The 20500-nt window shown below is 30.7% G+C and overlaps 4 protein-coding genes across 4 annotated transcripts; 3 read left to right on the top strand and 1 right to left on the bottom strand.

Moving 5' to 3' along the window:
- Positions 1-1367: 1367 nt before the first annotated feature.
- On the top strand, positions 1368-4862 carry VDAC2 (voltage dependent anion channel 2). Its single transcript, XM_028050901.2, has 6 exons — positions 1368-1533; positions 1641-1708; positions 3589-3699; positions 3784-3870; positions 3957-4165; positions 4254-4862. The coding sequence occupies exons 1-6, from the start codon at positions 1485-1487 to the stop codon at positions 4558-4560; spliced, it is 831 nt and encodes a 276-aa protein (XP_027906702.1). The 5' UTR covers positions 1368-1484; the 3' UTR covers positions 4561-4862.
- A 2793-nt stretch (positions 4863-7655) lies between these two features.
- LOC114167625 (Translation protein SH3-like family protein) lies at positions 7656-8409 on the bottom strand. Its single transcript, XM_028052739.1, has one exon. It carries the CDS (start codon positions 8305-8307, stop codon positions 7867-7869), a length of 441 nt encoding a protein of 146 aa, XP_027908540.1. The 5' UTR covers positions 8308-8409; the 3' UTR covers positions 7656-7866.
- Positions 8410-10846: 2437 nt separating this feature from the next.
- On the top strand, positions 10847-13908 carry LOC114166340 (BTB/POZ domain-containing protein At3g49900-like). Its single transcript, XM_028051058.2, has 4 exons — positions 10847-11075; positions 11160-11229; positions 11379-11858; positions 13188-13908. Exons 1-4 carry the CDS (start codon positions 10951-10953, stop codon positions 13830-13832), a joined length of 1320 nt encoding a protein of 439 aa, XP_027906859.1. The 5' UTR covers positions 10847-10950; the 3' UTR covers positions 13833-13908.
- Positions 13909-15451: 1543 nt separating this feature from the next.
- Positions 15452-19122, top strand: LOC114169333 (adenylyl-sulfate kinase 3-like). The gene is made up of 8 exons (XM_028054450.2): positions 15452-15667; positions 15809-16072; positions 16902-17042; positions 17650-17799; positions 17882-18000; positions 18162-18246; positions 18443-18489; positions 18713-19122. The coding sequence occupies exons 2-8, from the start codon at positions 15811-15813 to the stop codon at positions 18809-18811; spliced, it is 903 nt and encodes a 300-aa protein (XP_027910251.1). The 5' UTR covers positions 15452-15667; positions 15809-15810; the 3' UTR covers positions 18812-19122.
- Positions 19123-20500: the final 1378 nt, after the last annotated feature.

Below are 20500 nucleotides of genomic sequence, written 5' to 3' on the forward strand. Positions count from 1 at the left end.
ATTAAAATAATGGGTGATAGTTTTTTTGTTCGTAAAAAATAATGAATGATATTTTAATAGGTAAATTAAAATTTCATATTTTTTAAAATAAAGAGACGAAGATTTAACAACTAAAATTATAAAACCAAAAGTATTTAATAATATGTAATACCAGAAGAACAACAAGGAACAAAGCTAGATCAAAAATTTCAACTAAAACAAAATTGTTTGTAGAAAATAAAGGTACCACACGCGAAAGAATGCATATAAAATCGTGGTGACATTAGTAATCTCTGCATTATCTATACTTAAAATGATTAAGAAACACTAATTTTACAATTAGAGATGAAGAAAATATATTATTTGTGTGAACAATAATATATAAATTGCAGAAAAATCAACAACAGCCATCCATGACTTTCCACACATAAAATTTTTACAAAAATATAAAGAATTTGCGATCATTATCTTCAATCATGATTTTTTTTTCCTTTATGAGTTCTTTAACTTATTTTTTTCTCTTTTTCAAAAAACATTTCCACCATAGTTCTCTTCTATTCTATGTAGGAGGTGATGGCAATGCTGATCTTATTTTATTTTAATGTATAATTAGGGAATGCAATTGTGAGAAGGGGATCTGTTAGACACGTGACGTGTATCATCGTCAAGTGCAACACTCATTATTATAAATTTAATTTAAATCAGGATAATTATGTTTTTAGTCTGAATTTTGACAAAAAAAAATTAAAATTTATCTTTATTTTATATGTTTTTGTCTTTAAATTTTAAAAATAAATGAGTATAATTTTTTTAACTCAATTACATTAAAGTTTTTTGAAATGTCAAACGCATTCTTGAACTGATATTAAACTAGGAATGTGTGAAACAATATAAACAACTCTCATACTAAATTTTACACATAAAAAAAATGACGTAATTGAGTTAAAATAACTATATTCATTTTTAAAGTTTAGGATTAAAATGTATCAAAATTTTAGATATAAACAAATTCTAATTTTAGATCAAAGTTCGAAAAAACATTAATTACTTTCAAATTATTTAACAAATTTATAACATCGGTAGATTTATATTTGATTTAAAGATACAAAAGTATTTATAGAAAAAAATAGACAAATTTATTTAATTACTTCAAATTTAATTATCACTTTGATGAACTTTAAACTCCATATGTTTTTCAGACATTTGTGAAGTATAATTAGTAGAGTAGATGGATTGTTTTGTTAACTTGTAAATCACCCTGAAAAACAGATCAAAGAAGGAGCGAGAGCGGGCACGATGGTCCCACGCATCACATTCCCTTCCTAAATCAACGGCTAGAAACGCAGGATCGGACATAGCCAGTTCAACCATCCAGATTCGCGATTCTCTATTACATTATTTCACACTTGAAAATAAAAACGTGAAAAAAGGGCGTCATTTCCTCGCCACACCCTGCTTCGTGAAGCGTAGTGAATCAAGATCTCTCTATCTCTCTGAAATCGAAAATGAGCAAGGGACCGGGTCTCTTCACCGATATCGGCAAAAAAGCCAAAGGTGAACGAACATGCTCTCTAACATTCTTCGTTATTCGTTCCTCCTCATCGCTTTTATCGATCCAACAAAAATTAAACTAAGCAGTTTTGGTTTGTTATTGCTTGTAGATCTTTTGACTAAGGACTACACCTCCGATAGGAAACTCACCGTTTCATCCTACAGCAGCGCCGGAGTTGTAAGCTCTTCGAACTTCCATTATAAATAATCTATAGTTTGTATGAGTACGATTTTTCATCAATTACATTTTGTATGTGAGGTATTGTGGTCAAGATATAGTGCGATGCTATACTCGAAAATTAATCTATTCGCACTACAAGGTTGCCGATGAGCCGTGCTCGTTCCTTAAAATCCTTGATTACTTGTTGTATTGACTTTTTTTTTTGTTAAGAATCGTTTATCTCCAGTTCGCTTATTTTAATCTATATTTTAATCGATTCCGCATTACATTGTCAGTACGGGAAGTTAATCGTATTGTGTAGATAAATTCTTCCCTGCAAAATTAAAATTAATAAAAGGAAATCGAGGATGTTGGATGCGCGGTCACTTGTTATAGTTAAAATTGTTCTGTCTGAATCTGTTTGGTGCGTTCTATTCATTTTGTGAGTTTGTTTATTTTTTCTTACTCATAATCCGTGTTAGGAATAGAACTGTAAGTTGAAAGTTCCAAAAGTTGAGTGGTATGTATGAAAATCAAGACCCATAAAATTAAGCCTTAAGGTTTTATGTTGAATGTGATGTCAAGTGTTTTATATCCAATCTGACTTATGAGTTCCAATAAACTATTATTTGATCAAGTAATTTTTACAGAAAACAATCTTTATCCCATTGTAGCATCATTATTTTATCAGAATCCTAACTATTGGATGGCGAATGGGGAGTAGGACAGTATGAACAATACTTGGAGAAAAAAAAAAAAAAAAAGAGATTGTATGTGTAGGGCTTACTGGACTGTATGATAAACTCTGATATAGAAAAGCGAGAGACTCGTGATAAGCAGTGAAACAGTGATATTAGAAAAGGGAGAGACTCATGTGATAAACAGTTAAACAGTGATATTAGAAAAGGGGGAGACTCACAGTCTCGTAAGAATATTGTTGAGGCTACAACTGACTATTTATACAGACTAACGAATGTGCTAACAGAGTTACAGATCTCTAACTAACTGATATAACAGTATCATAGGTATCTAACTAACTAATGGGAGTGGGAAGGTTGATTGATACTTGTGTGATAGATGACACGTACGTTTGTGCAGAAGAGTTTTGATGTCATCTAGCATAAGTTGGATGCAAATATAATGATGCAAGAAGTAGTATTATGGGTTTGGAATCATATGTAAGTGAAATTTGGATCCAGGTCTTAAAAGCTATTTTAAAAGGGGAAATTCTTGACAGTCCTTGATTGCTGATAAAAATTATCTTGCTGTTTATGCTAGTTTTTTTGTACCCAGGTTCAGAATTCTGATATATTGTATTAAAGCTGATGAATTGTTTTTTTACAAGTAGACATAATGACCAGCGTTTTTAGATATCTACTAGGGGATACGGAACATAAATTATCAAAACAAGTAGCGCACCTTTTGGTATAAAGTATCCAGTGACTGGATGGTGCATGAAAGAGGTCATAAAAGAAAGGTTGATAGTTGGGGGTAGGGGTTTTGAGAAATTGTCTGATGGTTGAAATTTGATTTCTGATGTCTAAGAGATTGAAAGCATATGAAACTAAATGATCGATTACTTGGGTGAATGTGAAAGTAAGGTGATATCTGAATAGACTGATAGAGGATGAAGATTCAATGTCCTGTAACCCAGTAAGATAATGTAAGATTGACATGGGGGTACCGATGATCTTCTTACTTATAGATCCTTTGGAATTTTGTTTAGCCTGTTGCAAACTGCATGGCCGCTTTAAATTTTTGTCTTGCTGCTGTAGTTTTTGTTATCATAGTCGCCTTTCTAATGCTATGTTTGTGCAACGGCGCACATGGCTACCTGCTAGGAGCAATAGATGCGTAGTGTTCAATTCAATTTGACTTCTTACTTTTTCTTCCTTCAGGCCCTCACTTCAACTGCTGTGAAGAAAGGAGGACTCTCGACTGGGGATGTGGCAGCACTGTACAAGTATAAGAACACTATTATTGATGTTAAACTTGACACGGCATCAATTGTGGGTTACTTTGTCTTTTAAGGTTACTATTGAGTATGCTCTTGAGTAAATCATCTTGTTAATTTGCTCCCTTTTTTTTCCCAGATCTCCACAACCCTCACATTCACTGACATTATTCCGTCCACCAAGACCATTGCTTCATTTAAGCTGCCTGATTATAATTCTGGCAAGGTATAGAAACTTGCTTCTTCTGGATGGGAAATTTGACTAACTGCTGGGCATCGTTTCTAAAAATTTATCTGATTTGTTTTTGACAGCTAGAGGTTCAATACTTCCATGACCATGCTACCTTGACAACCGCTGTTGCCTTGAATCAATCCCCTCTCATTGATGTTTCTGCTACCGTTGGTACCCCAAGCATTGCTGTCGGTGGTGAGGCGGGCTATGACACTACATCTGGTCGTTTTACAAAATACACTGCTGGGATTAGTGTGTCGAAAGCAGATTCATCTGCTTCAATAATCATGTAAGCTGCTTTTACCTAAAAAAATTGTTTTCCAAACATCTAGCAATGTAATCATGTTGTATGTAAGCGTAACAAATTGATATTTCAGTGGTGACAAGGGTGACAGCATTAAAGCCTCATACGTCCATCATCTGGACCTATTGAAGAAGAGTGCTGCTGTCGCAGAGATCACTAGAAAGTTCTCCACAAATGAGAACATTCTTACAGTGGGAGGGTCTTTTGCTGTTGACCCTCTGACACAGGTAAAAGCAAGGCTCAACAATCAAGGACATCTTGGCGCCCTCTTGCAGCATGAGATCATACCAAAATCAGTGTTGACTATTTCTGGTGAGATTGACACCAAGGCCCTGGATAAAAAACCCAAGTTTGGATTGGGAGTTGCCCTCAAACCGTGAGTTTTTGTTCATTTTTAGAAAAGTGATCGGAGTTACAAACTTCATTCAATTTTTTGGTGGCCCTTGAAAGGAGGGAAAATAATTAGCTCCACAGATGAGCATTTCTAGGCTCTTCATGAATGGATAAAAATCTTATAATTCGAATCCTCGAGTGTCTTTTGTTTCCCATTTTTTTTATTGAACTATCTGTTTTTCCTCCAACATTGTGGTAGGCATTACAAGATCTATAGGTCATGTTGTCTTGGAGGATTTTTATCGAGTATGCTTTTCTTAATTATACTTTCAATTTGTCCCTTGGATAATTTCCATACCCTACAATATTGTTAATCTTTCAGTGAAGGGAAGAGAAGGGGAAAGAAAAATGGTCACCTTTTTTGGTCCAGGTATAAAGTGTACGAGAGGAGAAATATAATATATTGTTGTGCTCCATAAATATTAATGGAGAGGGTGAGTTGAAAGACTAGGATAATTTAGTTGGTACAATCTAAAAATTACAAACGACTTTCGTCTTCCAAAAATAAGATGACATTATTTTATGGTTCTCAATTTGTCTCTCGTCGTCCAAAAATGATATCTAAATGGGATAGAGTTAATTTTTTTTTTCTTTTAATGAAATGGTGGATTGACAAAAACATATTAAATGTATCATTTTGTCAAAGCAGATAATTGTCTGTACCAAAAGTTTTATCTAATTTGGGCCTAGACATGTATACAATGTAATAGATTTTTTTTTTCTTTTTTATGTTTTGAATATCATTACGAAAAAAAAATATTATTTCGTATATTATATATGTCAAGTTTCTCAAATGATAAAGGGGGGTAGTATGAATTCGTCAAGTGGCTTTAACTTTAAAAACAACTCAGTGAGTTTTTGTGATGTCATAAATTTATTTAAGTAAATTACACTCATTTCATTAATATCTTTTTCGTTTAAGAATATTCATTATTTTCTTGATGTTTTTATTAATCTTTTTAGTAAAAATACCATTATATTTTCCACACGAAAGAATTATTGTATAATTTTTATCTCATTACTCAACAATTTAATCCATTCAACATTATTCTTTGTACAAGTAAACATCCTAAACTTTAATTTGTCTTAATTGATCATTAAATTTGATCTCATTTAAAAATAAACACCTAAAACTTCAATTTTGTTCCAATCATTCCTTAAATTTTATTTAAACATATAGAATTTTTATTTTACTGCAGTCCTTAAAACATAATTTTCTATAATTTTTTTAACAGGTTTAATAATTTACATTACATGCCAGCAATTTATGCAATCTTTATCTTCATTTTCAATCCAATTTTTTGTTTATTGAAATTTAATTAAAATAAGAATTTAAAAATTATAAAAGAACATTTTTAATAATTTAACATTTATATTTCTTTACTACTACACATATTAGAATAAGACTACTAATAGAAATATATCCACCTAATTCTTAATTCTTTTTAAAATAAATTAGTACTTGTATTTTTGCATTTTCTTATCTTTCATAGAAATTTGAGTTTAACGAAATAAAATTAATTTCAAATCAGTCATCTCCCTTCTTTCTTTCCTTTTCTTATATTTTTTGTCTTCTTCCTCTCATACATGAACAGTCAATTTTCAGTTACTTGAAAAATTGTAAAGCATATATCATTTGCACTACGTGAGCACAACGGCCAATGGCCTTTAGGAATTAGCCCAATAGAAAATGCCAAATTTCATATTCTCTTCCTTTAAAATTTTGCGAATTTGAATCAAATACATTGAAGAAGCAACTTCCAACATCCATAACCAGAATTTGAAAACCATACTTAAATGTTAGGAATTATCGTATGAAAATGTACAAATGAAGGCCATAAAAGCCGCACACCATATAAACATGAGCGTTAATTTTACATCGTGAATTAATACGAATAATTCAATTTACCTCTATGTTGATATAAAGATTACTATGATTTGTTCTCATTTCAAACATCGCATTAAACAAACATTTAGATTGGAAATTCCTTATTTCTATTAGATTGTCTGCCTCAACAGGCCAAACGAGCATCTCCTGCCTACAATTTACATTCTACTTTATAAAAATAAGTTGTATAAATATTGGAGAAAATGCAACCATAGAAAATTAAAGTAAAAATGGTTATCGAGAACCAGTAGTCTGCATGCAATCTTCATGTATAGGGCCATCGAAACAGAAAATTGACCTAAAAATTTCATACCCACCATATTTGCACATGGCAGAGCATCTCCCAATTTCATTTAAGTTTGGCTATATATTATAAGAAAAGAAATACTCCACTCATGTCAGAGAAGAAATACTCACTCAAACACTCTGAAACTGACTTTTATCTCTCCTCTGAAGAGAATCGACCAGAACCCCCGACCTATAAAATGTATCATCATCCCTGTCCTCCCCTGTTATAGACAAAATCCTAACAGATTCCAGAAAAGAAACAATATTTTCATACAACTGACATGGAAGATTAAAGAGTATAGTGAGTAGCCAAAGAATAATGAAGTCAAAGCAACTGACATTGTCAAAACATGTACTGTGATGTCAGATATCGAGGCACCACTGCATACAATTGTATGAACCTTTAAATTCACCTTTGCATGATTTTAGAAAATTGATTGAAGGCTAAATGCATTTTAATAACGTGCATTGTGGAATCTCCATAATACTACAATTAATTGAATGCAACTATCTGTATCACAGTCCACCAGAAAAGTGAAAGCTTGACTAAGGTTCCTCCTACAAACGTTCTTGCAAAACACATTTTGCACTATGAAAGTAACTGTGCAAGCAACGGGACCAAAACAATATACTACAGGCTAAAAATAGTTCACCATCACAAACTGTATGACTCAAGCACCTTAGTAATGAAACCAGAAATAATTTAAAAGTTTTCTGTATAATTTTTCCTAATTGGAAGCAACTGTTAGAAAGTGCATTAGAGTTAATGCAATCACACTCCCATCTCAAATATTCAGCCATATTTTAACGAAGCACTCGGCCCCTGAAACCTATTCAGTCCATAAAGATCGAGCAACAGTGTGAAGATCAAAAAGTTAACGCAGTTTAAGTGATAAACGCAATAAATACCAGCAGTAATAATGTCAAACATTTGATTAAAATAAACAAAAGAGAAAGGTCTGAGAACAACTGAACTCTTTAGATCCAAAACGCAAGACCCTCAAACTACCAAAACCGCAGATAAAACACGACACTAATAATCGAAACCAAGTTCCAATAACAACAATAAAAAGATCCAGCAATCGAAAAAGTATATCGAAAAAAAAAAAATCGAAAACTAATCAACAGTCTGCATGATATCCTCAGGAGCAAACTTTGTACCCTTTTCCTTGTCGGCGGCGGCGCGGCCCTTAGCCTTGCGATCGAGCAAGGATTTACGGTCCTTGTCCATTCGCAACTTCGTCACCACGACCTTCGAAGGGTGAATGCCGACGTTGACGGTGGAGCCGTTCACCTTCTCGCGAGTGATTCGCTCAATGTGGATAACCCACTTGCGGCGATAGACCTGCACCACCTTGCCCTCGCGACCCTTGTAGGTTCCCCTAACCACTTGCACCTCGTCGTCCTTCCGAACCGGAATGGAACGCACGTTGTATTTCGACCGGAGATCGGTTGAGAGCGGCGCGCTCATCAGCACGCGTCGGACGCTCGACGGCGCCGTGAAATGGGCCTTGCGGCTCTTGCGCCGGCTAGAGGAAACCCTAGGATTGAACTTCATTTTCTTCTCTCCTTCTGTGACGGCAATGCGAATGAAAGGGGAGAGTGTATAAGAAAAAATGAGATTTAGGGTTTACTCTTTAATCATTAAAATGTTATTTTTATTTTCATTCTTTGTGATGGATCAGACCCACTTTTTAAGGTCCAAGCTAGCCCAATTGTATTGGGCCTGTCGGATCAGTTTTGCTGGCAGTTATTTTTTTTAATTAAATTACCTTTTGGTCCCTCTATTTGTCATAAAATTTCATTCGGTCCTCACATTTTTTGTTGTCTCAATTTGATCTTCATTTTTTTAAAAATGATTCAATTTGGTCTTCACCGTTAACTTTGACCAAACGGTGTTAAAGTCAATGCCACATCTCAATTTCTGATTTTTTTGAATTTTTTTAATATATTTTGAATTTTTTAAATTTTTTTTGACACGTGTCATTTCATTGTTGTGTCACGTGTCAAAGTGACTCAATTTGTTCCTATATTTGTTTTTAGTTTCAATTTAGTCCCAATTTTTGTAAAAATAAGCAATATTGTCTTTCCTTAAATTGAGACTCAATTTAATCTTTGTATACAACTTATGATGATATTTTTAATAAAATTGACATTTTTATTAAATATTTATAGAAATATTTTTAAATAATTTTTTTTAGTTTTATTATTAAACAAAGTTAAACCCCAAACTTAATTTTAAAAATTAACAACTTTGTCATCATATAAAGGCATCAAGTGTATCATATTATACAAACTTGGTAAAGATTAAAAATCAAATAACTTGTCACGCATAAATTTAGGAACTAAATTTTAAGTTCAAAACAAAATCAAAGTCTAATGTTTTGTGTAGAATTTAAAGTTAATTTAAAATATTTATAGAAATATTTAATAAAAACGTTAATTTTAGTAAGACTGTGAAGTGACATGTGTCAAAAAGAAAAAAAATTTAAAAAAAAATAAAAATAAGAAAAAATCACAAATTGACATGTGGCGTTGATTTTAACACCGTCTGGTCAAAGTTAACAATGAGGACCAAATTGAGTCATTTTTAAGAAAATGAAGACAACGAAAAACGTGAGGAACAAAATGAAATTTCATGATAAATAGAAAGACCAAAAGGGTAATTTAACCTTTTTTTTACACAAAAAAAAAAATCTTTGAAAAAATATATAAATGATAAGAACTGTCGTTTAAAATGTATTTTATTTTCAGAAATATTTTTACTAAAATTTTTATTTTAAAAATTAAAATTAAATTACTTAATTATATTTTAATGGTTATAAAATTTGAAAGTGAAAATTAATAATTAAAACAGAAGTTATGAGTAAGGACAAAATATTTAGCACAAATCATGTGATAGATAACATGGTAAGTTACAAATAAGATTATAAGTTTATTTACTTTTAAAATAATCATTTAAAATTTGTAAAAAAAATGTCATTAAGCGATGTTGTATAAAATGCATCTTATCATTTTTATTTAAAAACGTTTATTTTAGCTTTAAACAATATCATCTGGTTACAATTATATTATTTTAATTATTTTTGTTATTATTGTCTAAACTGGTAACACAATTAATTTTATTTAATAAATAATTTTGTATTTTATTTACAATGAATTTAACGTTTTATACCGTTATAAAAATACCATTATTATTCAATAAATTTTCTATTAAATTATAATAAATGCATAAATACTCTTTAAAGATAAGCACATGTTATCCCCTTTCACTGCACCCAATAATGAATATAGGGAAAAAAGTCAAAATGTTGATATTATAATACTGCATGTATAATTAAAAGCACATTTAATATTAAAGTTTTAAAAAAACTGGACTGGATATTTTAAATTTTACTAGTAAATAAGTTTATAACTGTATGCAGTTTGGGAATGATATATTAGTAAGAATAACACTAAATATACTATTTTTAAAAGGAAAATAATTTAAAATGAGACATATATAATTTTTTGAAGTTTAATTATTTCTATTAAAAAAATATCGTTTCATTTTACAAAAATAAACACCAAAACAAAATTAAATCAATTATTTAGAAAGATAGAACAATCACATCTAATAAAACATAATTGAAGTTCCATAATTTTATATTTTCTTAATATATAATGATATTTTATTTAAAATTACAAAATAAAATAATTTTATCTCCAATTAATACTAAAAGCTTAATTTAAAAATATGCAAATATTAAATATTAAATATCTTATATAAATTCAATCCTTAAAATTACTCAAGTTTACCAAATATTCTTATTAAATAGTTTTTTATTTTTTACATGAAAATATATAAAAAATAACAATGCAAAATAATAAATATATTATTTAATTTCAAATAAAATGAAATATACCAAAATTTAATTTAAAATAAAAATAAAATAAATACTAAAGAAAATGTCTTCAATAAAAATTCATACAAAATATTTAAATTTTTATGAGAATATAAAAACAAAGTTGAAATAAAGAAAAACAATTAAAGTAGAGAGTTATGAATAATCGCTCGCAGCATTAATAACGTCCCAGACCATGTTGATGATTTGGCATAAACTCCATGGAAATACCAGTGCAGCATTAAGACAGTGTTGAAACCTCTGTGTGTGGTTTCATTGAACAAAAACAAAAAACAAAAAACACAACACACAGAGAGATGAGGGCTTTGAAGCAGTTTGAGACTATTGAGACCATCTACGAGGAAGAACACTCTTTCTCTTCTCCTTCACCCTCCTCCTCCTCTTCTCCTCCTTCATCACTCCACCCCATAGTCAATGCTTGGTTCTTACCATTTCTCTCCCATCTCTGTTACACTTTTCTCATACTTCGTTTTCTTCTCTTAAATTAAATTATCCATGCTTTCAGGTCTCTCCACTACACCTCTGAACCCAACGTCTTGATACTTGTTCAAGGAACCTGCTTTCGTTTGCACCAGGTTTGTTCATCGTCTTTTTCCACCATTTTCTATTCTTTTTCGTCAAAATTGTTTGCAAATACAATAAATGACATATAGTGATCAATGTCTCATATATTCTGGTATATACCTTAAAAATTGGTTGTTCTGTTTTTTCTGACTTTAATTAGGATCGTATGATATCACAAAGTTCATACCTGAAACAGCGCCTCATGGGAGTTTCTAACGTAACAATCTCCCCGCCGTTAAACATAACGGCGGAGACTTTCGCCACGGTAGCTGATTTCTGTTACACCCACAAAATCCACTTAACGCCGAGCAACATTGCTGCGATAAAAGTGGCGGCGGAGTTGCTGGGTATGACTGAAGGAGAGAATCTATGCGAGGTGACAGAATCATACTTTGAGAGAGTTATTGGCGTTGATGCATCGTTGGTTATTCGTTCGTGCGTGACTATGCTTCCCGAAGCCGAAACGACAGCGTCGCTTGTCAGCAGGTGCATTGAAGCGATGATCTGGAACGGCGACGTTTCGTTTTTGGACGATGTCATTGAGATGCCCTCTCAAGATTTTCAAATGGTTGCCTCTTACTTGAACAAACGGTTGCCCAACCACGACGCTCTATACAAGATTATTGATTTTTATCTTAAGGTACGCCACGTGTCATCATCTCATGCCATAGATGGACCCCTCTTAATATTACTGAGAACTGTGACATCTGATTTTTTTTAGTAGAATACAAATTTGACTGTGTGCATTTAATATATAATTTATTAGTAAAATTAATTTTGGATGAATCACATTAAATGTTAGGCTGATTTAAAAAAAAAATAAAAAATATTTTTTGACTACTAAATTTCGATAATTTTTTGTATTGATCTTGTTATTTTTTAAGTAATTTTTCATTTTCTTTTATTTTTAATATTTTAAAACCGTTTAAAAAAGGACGGTTATTAAAATTTAATAGGCAATTGCCTTTACAAAATACATAAGGATACCTTTTTTTGACTTGTATGCATTAATGTTTAATATTGTATTATTAATGGCTTATTTAATGCAGTTTAATAAAAGGATTAAAATCAATATAAATAAATTAAAATATGAATTTGGTTTTCATCACTAAAAATAATCATCAAAATTCTATTATTTGTAAATTATTTTAACTAAATAAATACTCTGTCAAAAGCTTGAATGTGATTTTTATTATTAGAATGTTGATATGACTGATTATATAATTTTAGAGAACACTTTATTCATTATTGACTTCGAAATATAATAGATAATAGATATCTATTTATTATTTATCAAGGTAATCGTCCCTATCATTTTAGCCAGCAAGGACAATGATTTTTAGCCTTATTTTCCTAAACATTTAAATATCCTTTATTATTATTTTGATTATATCTTAAAATAAATATTTTGTAATAACTAAATAATTATTATATTTTTATTTTAATATTTTTTGTGAACACTTTAGTTGCAAAAAATTCAAATAATTAATTTTAGTTCCTATGAAATGGATAAAATTAGTTTTTCTTACTATAAAATGTTTTCTATTTTATTTCATCCAAAGTATGAATATAGTATTTTTGTTCCATAAATTTTGTTGAAAGATAGACAAATAGTACTGTTTTTTTGTTTTAAGGAGCAATCTTTTAAAAGAAAAAAACATCAAAAATACACTCTATTATCAGTTATTGTTTTATATAGTAACTTCACTTTCCCTTCAACATAAGTATTAACAAATATGATATCACAATATTAAGAATTTTTTTTAACATCTTCCAAAATCTCATGTTATTATATCATCGCTATAATAATATTTTACTTTGTAATTTTTATGTTTTTTTTCTTTTTTTCTTATTTCTTTCATTGAGTGTTTTTATAATGGTTAGAATATTTTGGGTGTTGAAATAGTATGGTTGATGGAGAGAGAGATTGGTGTATTTGAGTGACAATAATCTTTTAACATTGGTGAAGGAAATCAAGTGTGACAAATTAAGAGAAGAACAACAAATAGATATATGCAACAATCTAGATTGTTCTAAGCTCTCACATCACATCCTAGTTGAATGTATCCAAAATCCGCGAATGTCACTCAAATTCATAATGGGAGCGATACTCATGGAGCATCTCAAAACTCGTGATTCCCTCGTTGCAGCAACTACCACTATTACCCATAAAACAGAACGAACATCATTGAGGCAAATTCTTCAACAAGACACTACTCCTTACCACACAACAAATATAGAAGAGGTCATGGATTCCACCTACTATCGTATTCAGAGCCTTGAGAAAGAACTAATTGATATGAAGAACCATCTTCAACATCATCATGACTTCATGAATGGGAATAAAAATAATAATGTGTTGAACCAAGAACGTTCGATGAGTTTTCATTTTGAACCACCAGAGGATAGTAAAATACAAAGGGGAGGAAGAGGGTCCATTTCGTCCTCAAGTTTTATGCTTGATAACAGAATAACGAAGAAACATAACAAGTTGGAGATGTTTGTTGCAAACAAAACCTCATTAGAGATTACTAGGTTTTTCCCCTACAAATTCATAAATAGTCTCAAAAATGCATTTGGATGTCGAATTCAACGACAAACTAAAAGGAGTTAGAAATTGGAGAAATTAGTCTACTCATTAGTGTGGAGATCATCAATAACTATGACATGGAGTATAAAACTATGTATGACCGGTGAATATTCAACATAATTATATATATATATATATATATATATATATATATATATATATATATATATATATATTGTTTCTTCATAAATATATATTTTTTTGGCTCTTTATCTCATTATTGTGTAAAATGTCCGAAATGTCCATTTCGTGGGATTAGTAACCATAGTTTTTTGTTATCAATACCAATTGTGTTAAAAAGTGGAATTTAAACTTAACTCAACGTTATAAAATTGACCTGTAAGATTAAGGTTTACATCCACTTGTATGTTGTAAATTGATATTTTCTCTAATCAATGTAAGACTTCTAACACTCCCTCTCTAATAAGACAGTTTTATGGGGTTGAGTTAGGGTTAAAATTTATTATTTATTGTAGTGTCAAAAAATGTGTCACTGTTTAACATGATATCTCATTTTTCTATAAATATTTAATTAATAAACAAATTGAAAAACATTTGTTATAAGTTAAATTTCTTACTTTATTAGTATATAATTTTGTAAATTAATCTTTTTTATTTTTTCTTCAAATTATTTAGAAAAGATATTAATCCAATGATAATGCAAATATGATTTTTATATGCTGATTATAGCAGAAAAAAGTCCATTACCCTTAAATACCAAGATTTCTTTAAAAAAAAATCAATGGATGTTGTTGACAAAGAATAAGATGGCGCTGCAATATAGGAAGCACTGAAGCAGTGACCAACATTAGCAGTGCACACCGTCTCCACTTAAATCATAATTATTGATTTAACACAATCGTTGGTGCTAAGTTTGCTATCAATTCATTATTTCCTTAAAGATAAAAGGATATACCATTGGTTTGGCCACATCAGAATCCATACCAAACGAGTAATGACAAATCACAATATTCTCAGTTTTATCACAAATCAAAACTCTTTTTCTTATGCACTTCTCTGTCTCTAATTGGTAGTATTAAAGAAAAGCAATAATTGAGAGCAAGTAGTTACCATACAGGTTACGAAAGTTCTTTAGAAAAAAAAATTAAAGAAATACCATATATTTTCTAATTTTAATAAAGGTTTAAATACCTTTTTTTCGTCTTTATTTTCGTAGTGTTTGTTGTGGATGATTCTCATTCTGACAGGATGTTTAAAATAATCTTTATTTTCGCAATTCGTGTTTTATTTTGTTATTTTCTGTGGACTGATTAAACCAGTAACGGAACACTGTAGAGGTAGTACCGTTTGTATTATGTTGCATTGAAGTGTGTCAAGACAAGGACCATCCGCATCGAACACTACGAAAATAAGGACGAAAAAGGTAATTAATCCTTTAATAAATATCAATAAATATAAATTAATGAAATATCAATTACAATGATATAACTAAAAGTAATAATCAATATTGTCTTAAAAAACATAAAAAATAACAATGAAATAAAATTGTTTTAAAAAAATACATACCTAAAATTGGGATTATTTTAACGTGTTTAGGCACAGCACAACAATTGGACACAAAAGTTGAACATCATTATTAAGACCAACAACAAATGCTTGGGTTGTGACTACTGACGTGGCAGCACACATTACTTTTGAATATCCGATGCACCCTACGTAGTTCAGCTCCGGCCACTACCACATGATGTGTCTTCCCTTCGCTTCTGCTTCAGTTGTCTGAAACCACAACACTCACTCATTGGCATAAATTTTGTCGACTATATAAATTTCACTGCTCCAGCAAATTTCTTCTACTAACTCCATATATCACATTTCACAGGGAAATCTACCTTCGCAAGGTACTTCCAGTTTCTTAAGGATCTTTACGAACTAGCAAATTTGTGTGTATGTTATTTGATTTAATCACTGCTAGTGTATTCTATGTTTTCGGCTCTAGCTTTAACACAGTCTTCATTTTTAATTTTCTTTTCTGTTGGTAGAGATGATCAGCGTTGTACAAGCACTGTACCCGCCGTGTACTTGCAGAATGTTGCAGATCGTCGAATGCGGACATTCGGCGGAGAAGTTAGGGTTCACAAGATTCTGTGGAATCGAAGCCATTGGATTAAGCCGTAATCGTAAAAGTTTGTTGAAGCCGATTCTGGCAAAGGAAGATAATGGCGCGTCTCGGATCGAGGACGGACATCAAGTGAAGAAGCCGAATGGCCTGGCACCTTTGGCTAATCACTCTGCTGCATTAATCGGTACTATCTCTATTTTCAGATTCTATCAAGATCTTGAATCTGTTTTTTTAAATGCTCTATTTTTTTATTACATTATTCTTGTTATTTTCTGTTGTTTGTCAATGGAATCTGAGATTACGTTTTTAATCATTATTCGTAGATATCACTGTGCAAAATGGTCACATCATCACATGTTCAACGTCATATACTATTTTCTGATTTGTCGTCCTTTGTCTGCCACATAAAATTCTTCAGTAAAATTTTATTTATCCACCCGATAATGCTTTAAAAGGCTAATATGGCACGAATTAAAGGATCAAGGTGTGATAATTTTTGGTTTGAAGATGATCTGGTTTATAATGTAAGAGAATATTTTGACGATATTTGTGTTGTGTGTAAGTTTCTCTTGGGCTAAACGGCAAAGTTAAAATCTGGGCAAGTTCACCAATATTTTTTAGTTGTAAAACATAAAGAGAGTAAGTGGTTATTGGAAGATGGAGAACAAAAACTTCAGAGTGATTGATTTGTCAGGGACATCTGATCCTTGGTGAAACCTGAGCATAGATCAGGGAAAATTTAAGGTTACGAAGGTGATTGTCCAGATGAACATAATTTGGTTGAGAAAAAAAGAATTGTTTCTGTTCACTGCAAATTTTGGAAACCGGAAATCTCATGGACTTCATCAAAAAGCTGTTTAAGCTTTATAAATGCTGTTTACGAGGCTTTGACAACATATTTGTAAGAAAAAACTGAACTTTTTAATATCTACTACTAGTTCTAAGCAAAGCAATATGTGGCTATAATTAAAAAATAATAATTGAAATATTTAACCTGTTTATTATCTATCTAGGTAAAAATCTCAGCGAAAAGTCTAGTATTGGGAATTCGATGAACATTTTGTGGCACGAATGTCCTATCCAGAAACTTGATAGAGAGCATCTTCTTCAGCAAAAGGGCTGCGTCATTTGGTTAACGGGTCTCAGTGGTTCAGGTTTGTGAAATTTTAAATATACAGTGATCGTTTCTGAAACCTCGCTTTAGTTTATTGTTGTTAAGCTGAAATAAGCGCACAATTGCGAGTAATGGAGTCCTATCCTCCTTTTATCATTCTTAAATGCATCCTAGATTCCAACGTGTTCTGATTGCTCGTGTTTGATTTTATTTTTGATACGACGTTCATTGTTTCGATACACGCACAGGCAGAAACATTGAATATTTAATTTTACATACGTAACATTCTCTGTCACTTCCTATGGTACAATCTGAACTTCTATTAAAGCACAGTTAATCACTTGGACTCATAAGAATGAAATAATGAAGAGAAGCCAGTCAATTCAAATTATTTCTTCGCATATGAATGCTTTAAATAACAGTCAGGTCTTTTATGAATCAAAGTTTCACGTTCTTTCCAAATAAAATTGTCTCTGTCTGCTGTAGAATATACACTTATAGTGAACCAGGAAAATGAAAGCAATTGTCTTTAGTTTCTTTACATTATAAGGATATCCCCTGACCTTTTATTCTTCAATTCTAGACAGTGGATATCATCACCCTCACTGTCTCTGCTTAGTTTGACTCTTAAGAGACATTGATTTCAGGAAAAAGCACTCTGGCATGTTTTTTGAGTAGAAGCTTGCACTCCAGAGGAAAGTTGACTTATATCCTTGATGGGGACAATATGAGACATGGTCTAAACCGTGATCTTAGTTTTAGAGCAGAAGATCGTTCAGAGAACATACGAAGGATTGGTTAGTTACTGCAGAAGAACATATATACATACACACAAAATGTTATTTTTAGTATTATAACAAAATGACAAATAAATTTCAGGTGAGGTTGCCAAACTCTTGGCAGATGCAGGTCTTATTTGTATCGCTAGTTTAATATCACCCTACCGAAAGGATAGGGATGCTTGTCGAGCTTTATTGCCAAATGGAAATTTTATCGAGGTACTTATTGCGAAGTGCCAACCTATATGATACTTGTTTCACATTTACTAAGTGCTAACAATGGTGAACATTCTGAATCTGTGAATCTGTTATCATCAAACAAGACAGGAGATTCATTAATTCCTTTGCAAAGTTTACAATTCTCATTACCCATGTTGCAGGTTTTCATAGACGTGCCACTAGAGGTGTGTGAAGCAAGGGATCCGAAGGGACTCTACAAGCTAGCTCGAGCTGGAAAGATCAAAGGTATCTTGGTTTAATATTTTAATAGGTATCTTCTTGGACTATTGGTTATGTTATGTGTAATAGTCATGTATGTACTGGTATTTGTTATTTAACTATACCAGCTTCACCAGGTTATCTGCTATGATTGGTCTTCTTTCTATTTTTATTGTTGATCGAATTTGTATTAGTCTTGAGTTATTATTTCCGAAATTTTCAGGTTTCACGGGGATAGACGATCCGTATGAACCACCGTCCAGCTGTGAGGTGGGTATTTATTGCTCAACTTGTGTTGCACTAGCGTTAGATTAACACATAGTGATTGGTGTTGTGAAAGAAGAACAATACGAATAAATCTAGCATGCTAAATTTACTTAGTCATAAAATTTTATCCAACTTTGAGATGTCAAAATAAATTAGACCCTGCTTTCCCTCTGAAACTTAAGCAGAAGTTTTGTCAAATTGATTACACTTTCTCATTCTCTTGCAGATAGTTTTACAACAACAAGGAAGTGAATGTACGTCACTGGGTGATATGACAAAAATAGTAATATCGTACTTGGATAAAAATGGATACCTCCGAGCCTGACATTACCTGAATGGGGTTTGTCTTCTTCCCTGTTTCTTGTCGTAGGTATTAATGTATGTAACACAGTGTGAGGCACAAAAAATCTGCTAATTCCAGCAGCAAGGAAATCATCGTTTCCTTCTCATTTGCTTCTATCTGGTAGCAAGGCCCATGAAAAATTGTTATTCACAACTCCATTGTATTCGACTTCATTATGTAGGTGGAAGTAGTTGAGGTAGACATATGAGTAAAGTGTTGGTGCTGATTGGTATTGGGGTGTAGGGAAAAGGAAGTAAGAAGTTAACGTATATATTCCTTTAGCATATTTTTCATTGAATGTGTACTTAGTAAGGTGGTAAATGCTCCGTATCCTACCGTCCAATAAATATTCACCTCGTATTTTTATTTATATTTGTATGAGTTATATGGGTATTCATATATTTTCTTTAATATCCAACGGATATTTAAAAAAAGAAATATTTAATATTTAATAACAAATTTTAGTGATAAATTCAAATAAAAATATAATGCATAATATTTATAAATTTCAAATAAAATGCATATAATTTATTTAAATAATGTTGAATGATAATTTACAAATAAATGATTTATTTTTAAATCAATCGATACAAAATAACTCATTTAAATCAATATGTTAATATTTAAAAATCATTTTTTTTAATTTTTTAATTTAAATTAGAGTATATCGGATATAGATATTCACAAATACGAATACTATGATACCTGTATCCGTTTCGTCAATATGCAGGTATACAAAATACTCATACATAACCTGCGGATATTAATTTTCAATATCTATTTATTACTCATTGCGAGTTTTTTCACGTGCTAATATTTTCATACTTCCAACCAAGTATCATCTCAAACTACAAAATCTCAGTTGGCAGACCCAAAAAATAATCAGAATATATATGTGAAAAAATATTAGAAATATTTAACCAAGAAAACTTAAAGAATTAAAGTCTCATTCTCTAATAATCTATGTTAATTTATAATGTAAAGGTGGGAACACGAAACATTTGTAATAAATAATTAGCATTTTTATAATTGCTAACGCATATATATATATATATATATATATATATATATATATATATATATATATATATATATTTGAGTGTATAAATTAAGCTCATGATAAGGTATCATGTTATTGTCAAGTCAAACAATAATTTATTCAAATTCAAAAGAGTAAGGACTATTTTATAATTATACAATGCAAATTTTGAATTGAATAAAAAATAAATATTATATTATATTACTTAAAAGTATAAAAAATTATACATCATATAAAATTATTTATTTTTCTTTTATTTAAAATATTTTATCTTTTTAAAATATAAAATATTTTACTTTTGACAAATTCTTATAATTTTTAGAAATTTTCTTAGATAATTTAATGATGAAATGTAAATGAGTGATTGATGATAAATTACATGCAATTTTCGATTGAATCGATAATCCAAATAACATAAATAAATTAATAAAATAATGAAAAATGAACAAAGATTTGCATTAACAATGCAAGTTTGAGAGGTAACTTACCTTGTAGAAATTTTTAGAAACAATTGTCATTAATAATTATAGTAAAGTTACACATACTCTTCAATTTAAAATATATTAGCCTTCTTTTTATTTGTTAGTCACTAATAATTTTCGTGTTACAATTAATAGATAAGTTAAAATGAG

Source organism: Vigna unguiculata, chromosome 2 (assembly GCF_037176805.1).
Source record: "Vigna unguiculata cultivar grain cowpea cultivar isolate G323 ecotype 2 chromosome 2, ASM3717680v1, whole genome shotgun sequence".
In the NCBI taxonomy this organism is placed as follows: domain Eukaryota; kingdom Viridiplantae; phylum Streptophyta; class Magnoliopsida; order Fabales; family Fabaceae; genus Vigna; species Vigna unguiculata.

What these genes read in the sequence shown, in the direction of transcription:
- VDAC2 (XM_028050901.2), top strand. Translation starts at nt 1,485, where the DNA reads ATGAGCAAGGGACCGGGTCTCTTCACCGATATCGGCAAAAAAGCCAAA. An exon ending in CCTACAGCAGCGCCGGAGTT is followed by an intron (nt 1,709 to 3,588) that starts GTAAGCTCTTCG and finishes TTCTTCCTTCAG; the next exon opens with GCCCTCACTTCAACTGCTGT. An exon ending in AACTTGACACGGCATCAATT is followed by an intron (nt 3,700 to 3,783) that starts GTGGGTTACTTT and finishes TTTTTTTCCCAG; the next exon opens with ATCTCCACAACCCTCACATT.
- LOC114167625 (XM_028052739.1), bottom strand. Translation starts at nt 8,307, where the DNA reads ATGAAGTTCAATCCTAGGGTTTCCTCTAGCCGGCGCAAGAGCCGCAAG.
- LOC114169333 (XM_028054450.2), top strand. Translation starts at nt 15,811, where the DNA reads ATGATCAGCGTTGTACAAGCACTGTACCCGCCGTGTACTTGCAGAATG. An exon ending in TCGAGCTGGAAAGATCAAAG is followed by an intron (nt 18,247 to 18,442) that starts GTATCTTGGTTT and finishes CGAAATTTTCAG; the next exon opens with GTTTCACGGGGATAGACGAT. An exon ending in AACCACCGTCCAGCTGTGAG is followed by an intron (nt 18,490 to 18,712) that starts GTGGGTATTTAT and finishes ATTCTCTTGCAG; the next exon opens with ATAGTTTTACAACAACAAGG.
- LOC114166340 (XM_028051058.2), top strand. Translation starts at nt 10,951, where the DNA reads ATGAGGGCTTTGAAGCAGTTTGAGACTATTGAGACCATCTACGAGGAA. An exon ending in CCTGCTTTCGTTTGCACCAG is followed by an intron (nt 11,230 to 11,378) that starts GTTTGTTCATCG and finishes GACTTTAATTAG; the next exon opens with GATCGTATGATATCACAAAG. An exon ending in TTATTGATTTTTATCTTAAG is followed by an intron (nt 11,859 to 13,187) that starts GTACGCCACGTG and finishes ACATTGGTGAAG; the next exon opens with GAAATCAAGTGTGACAAATT.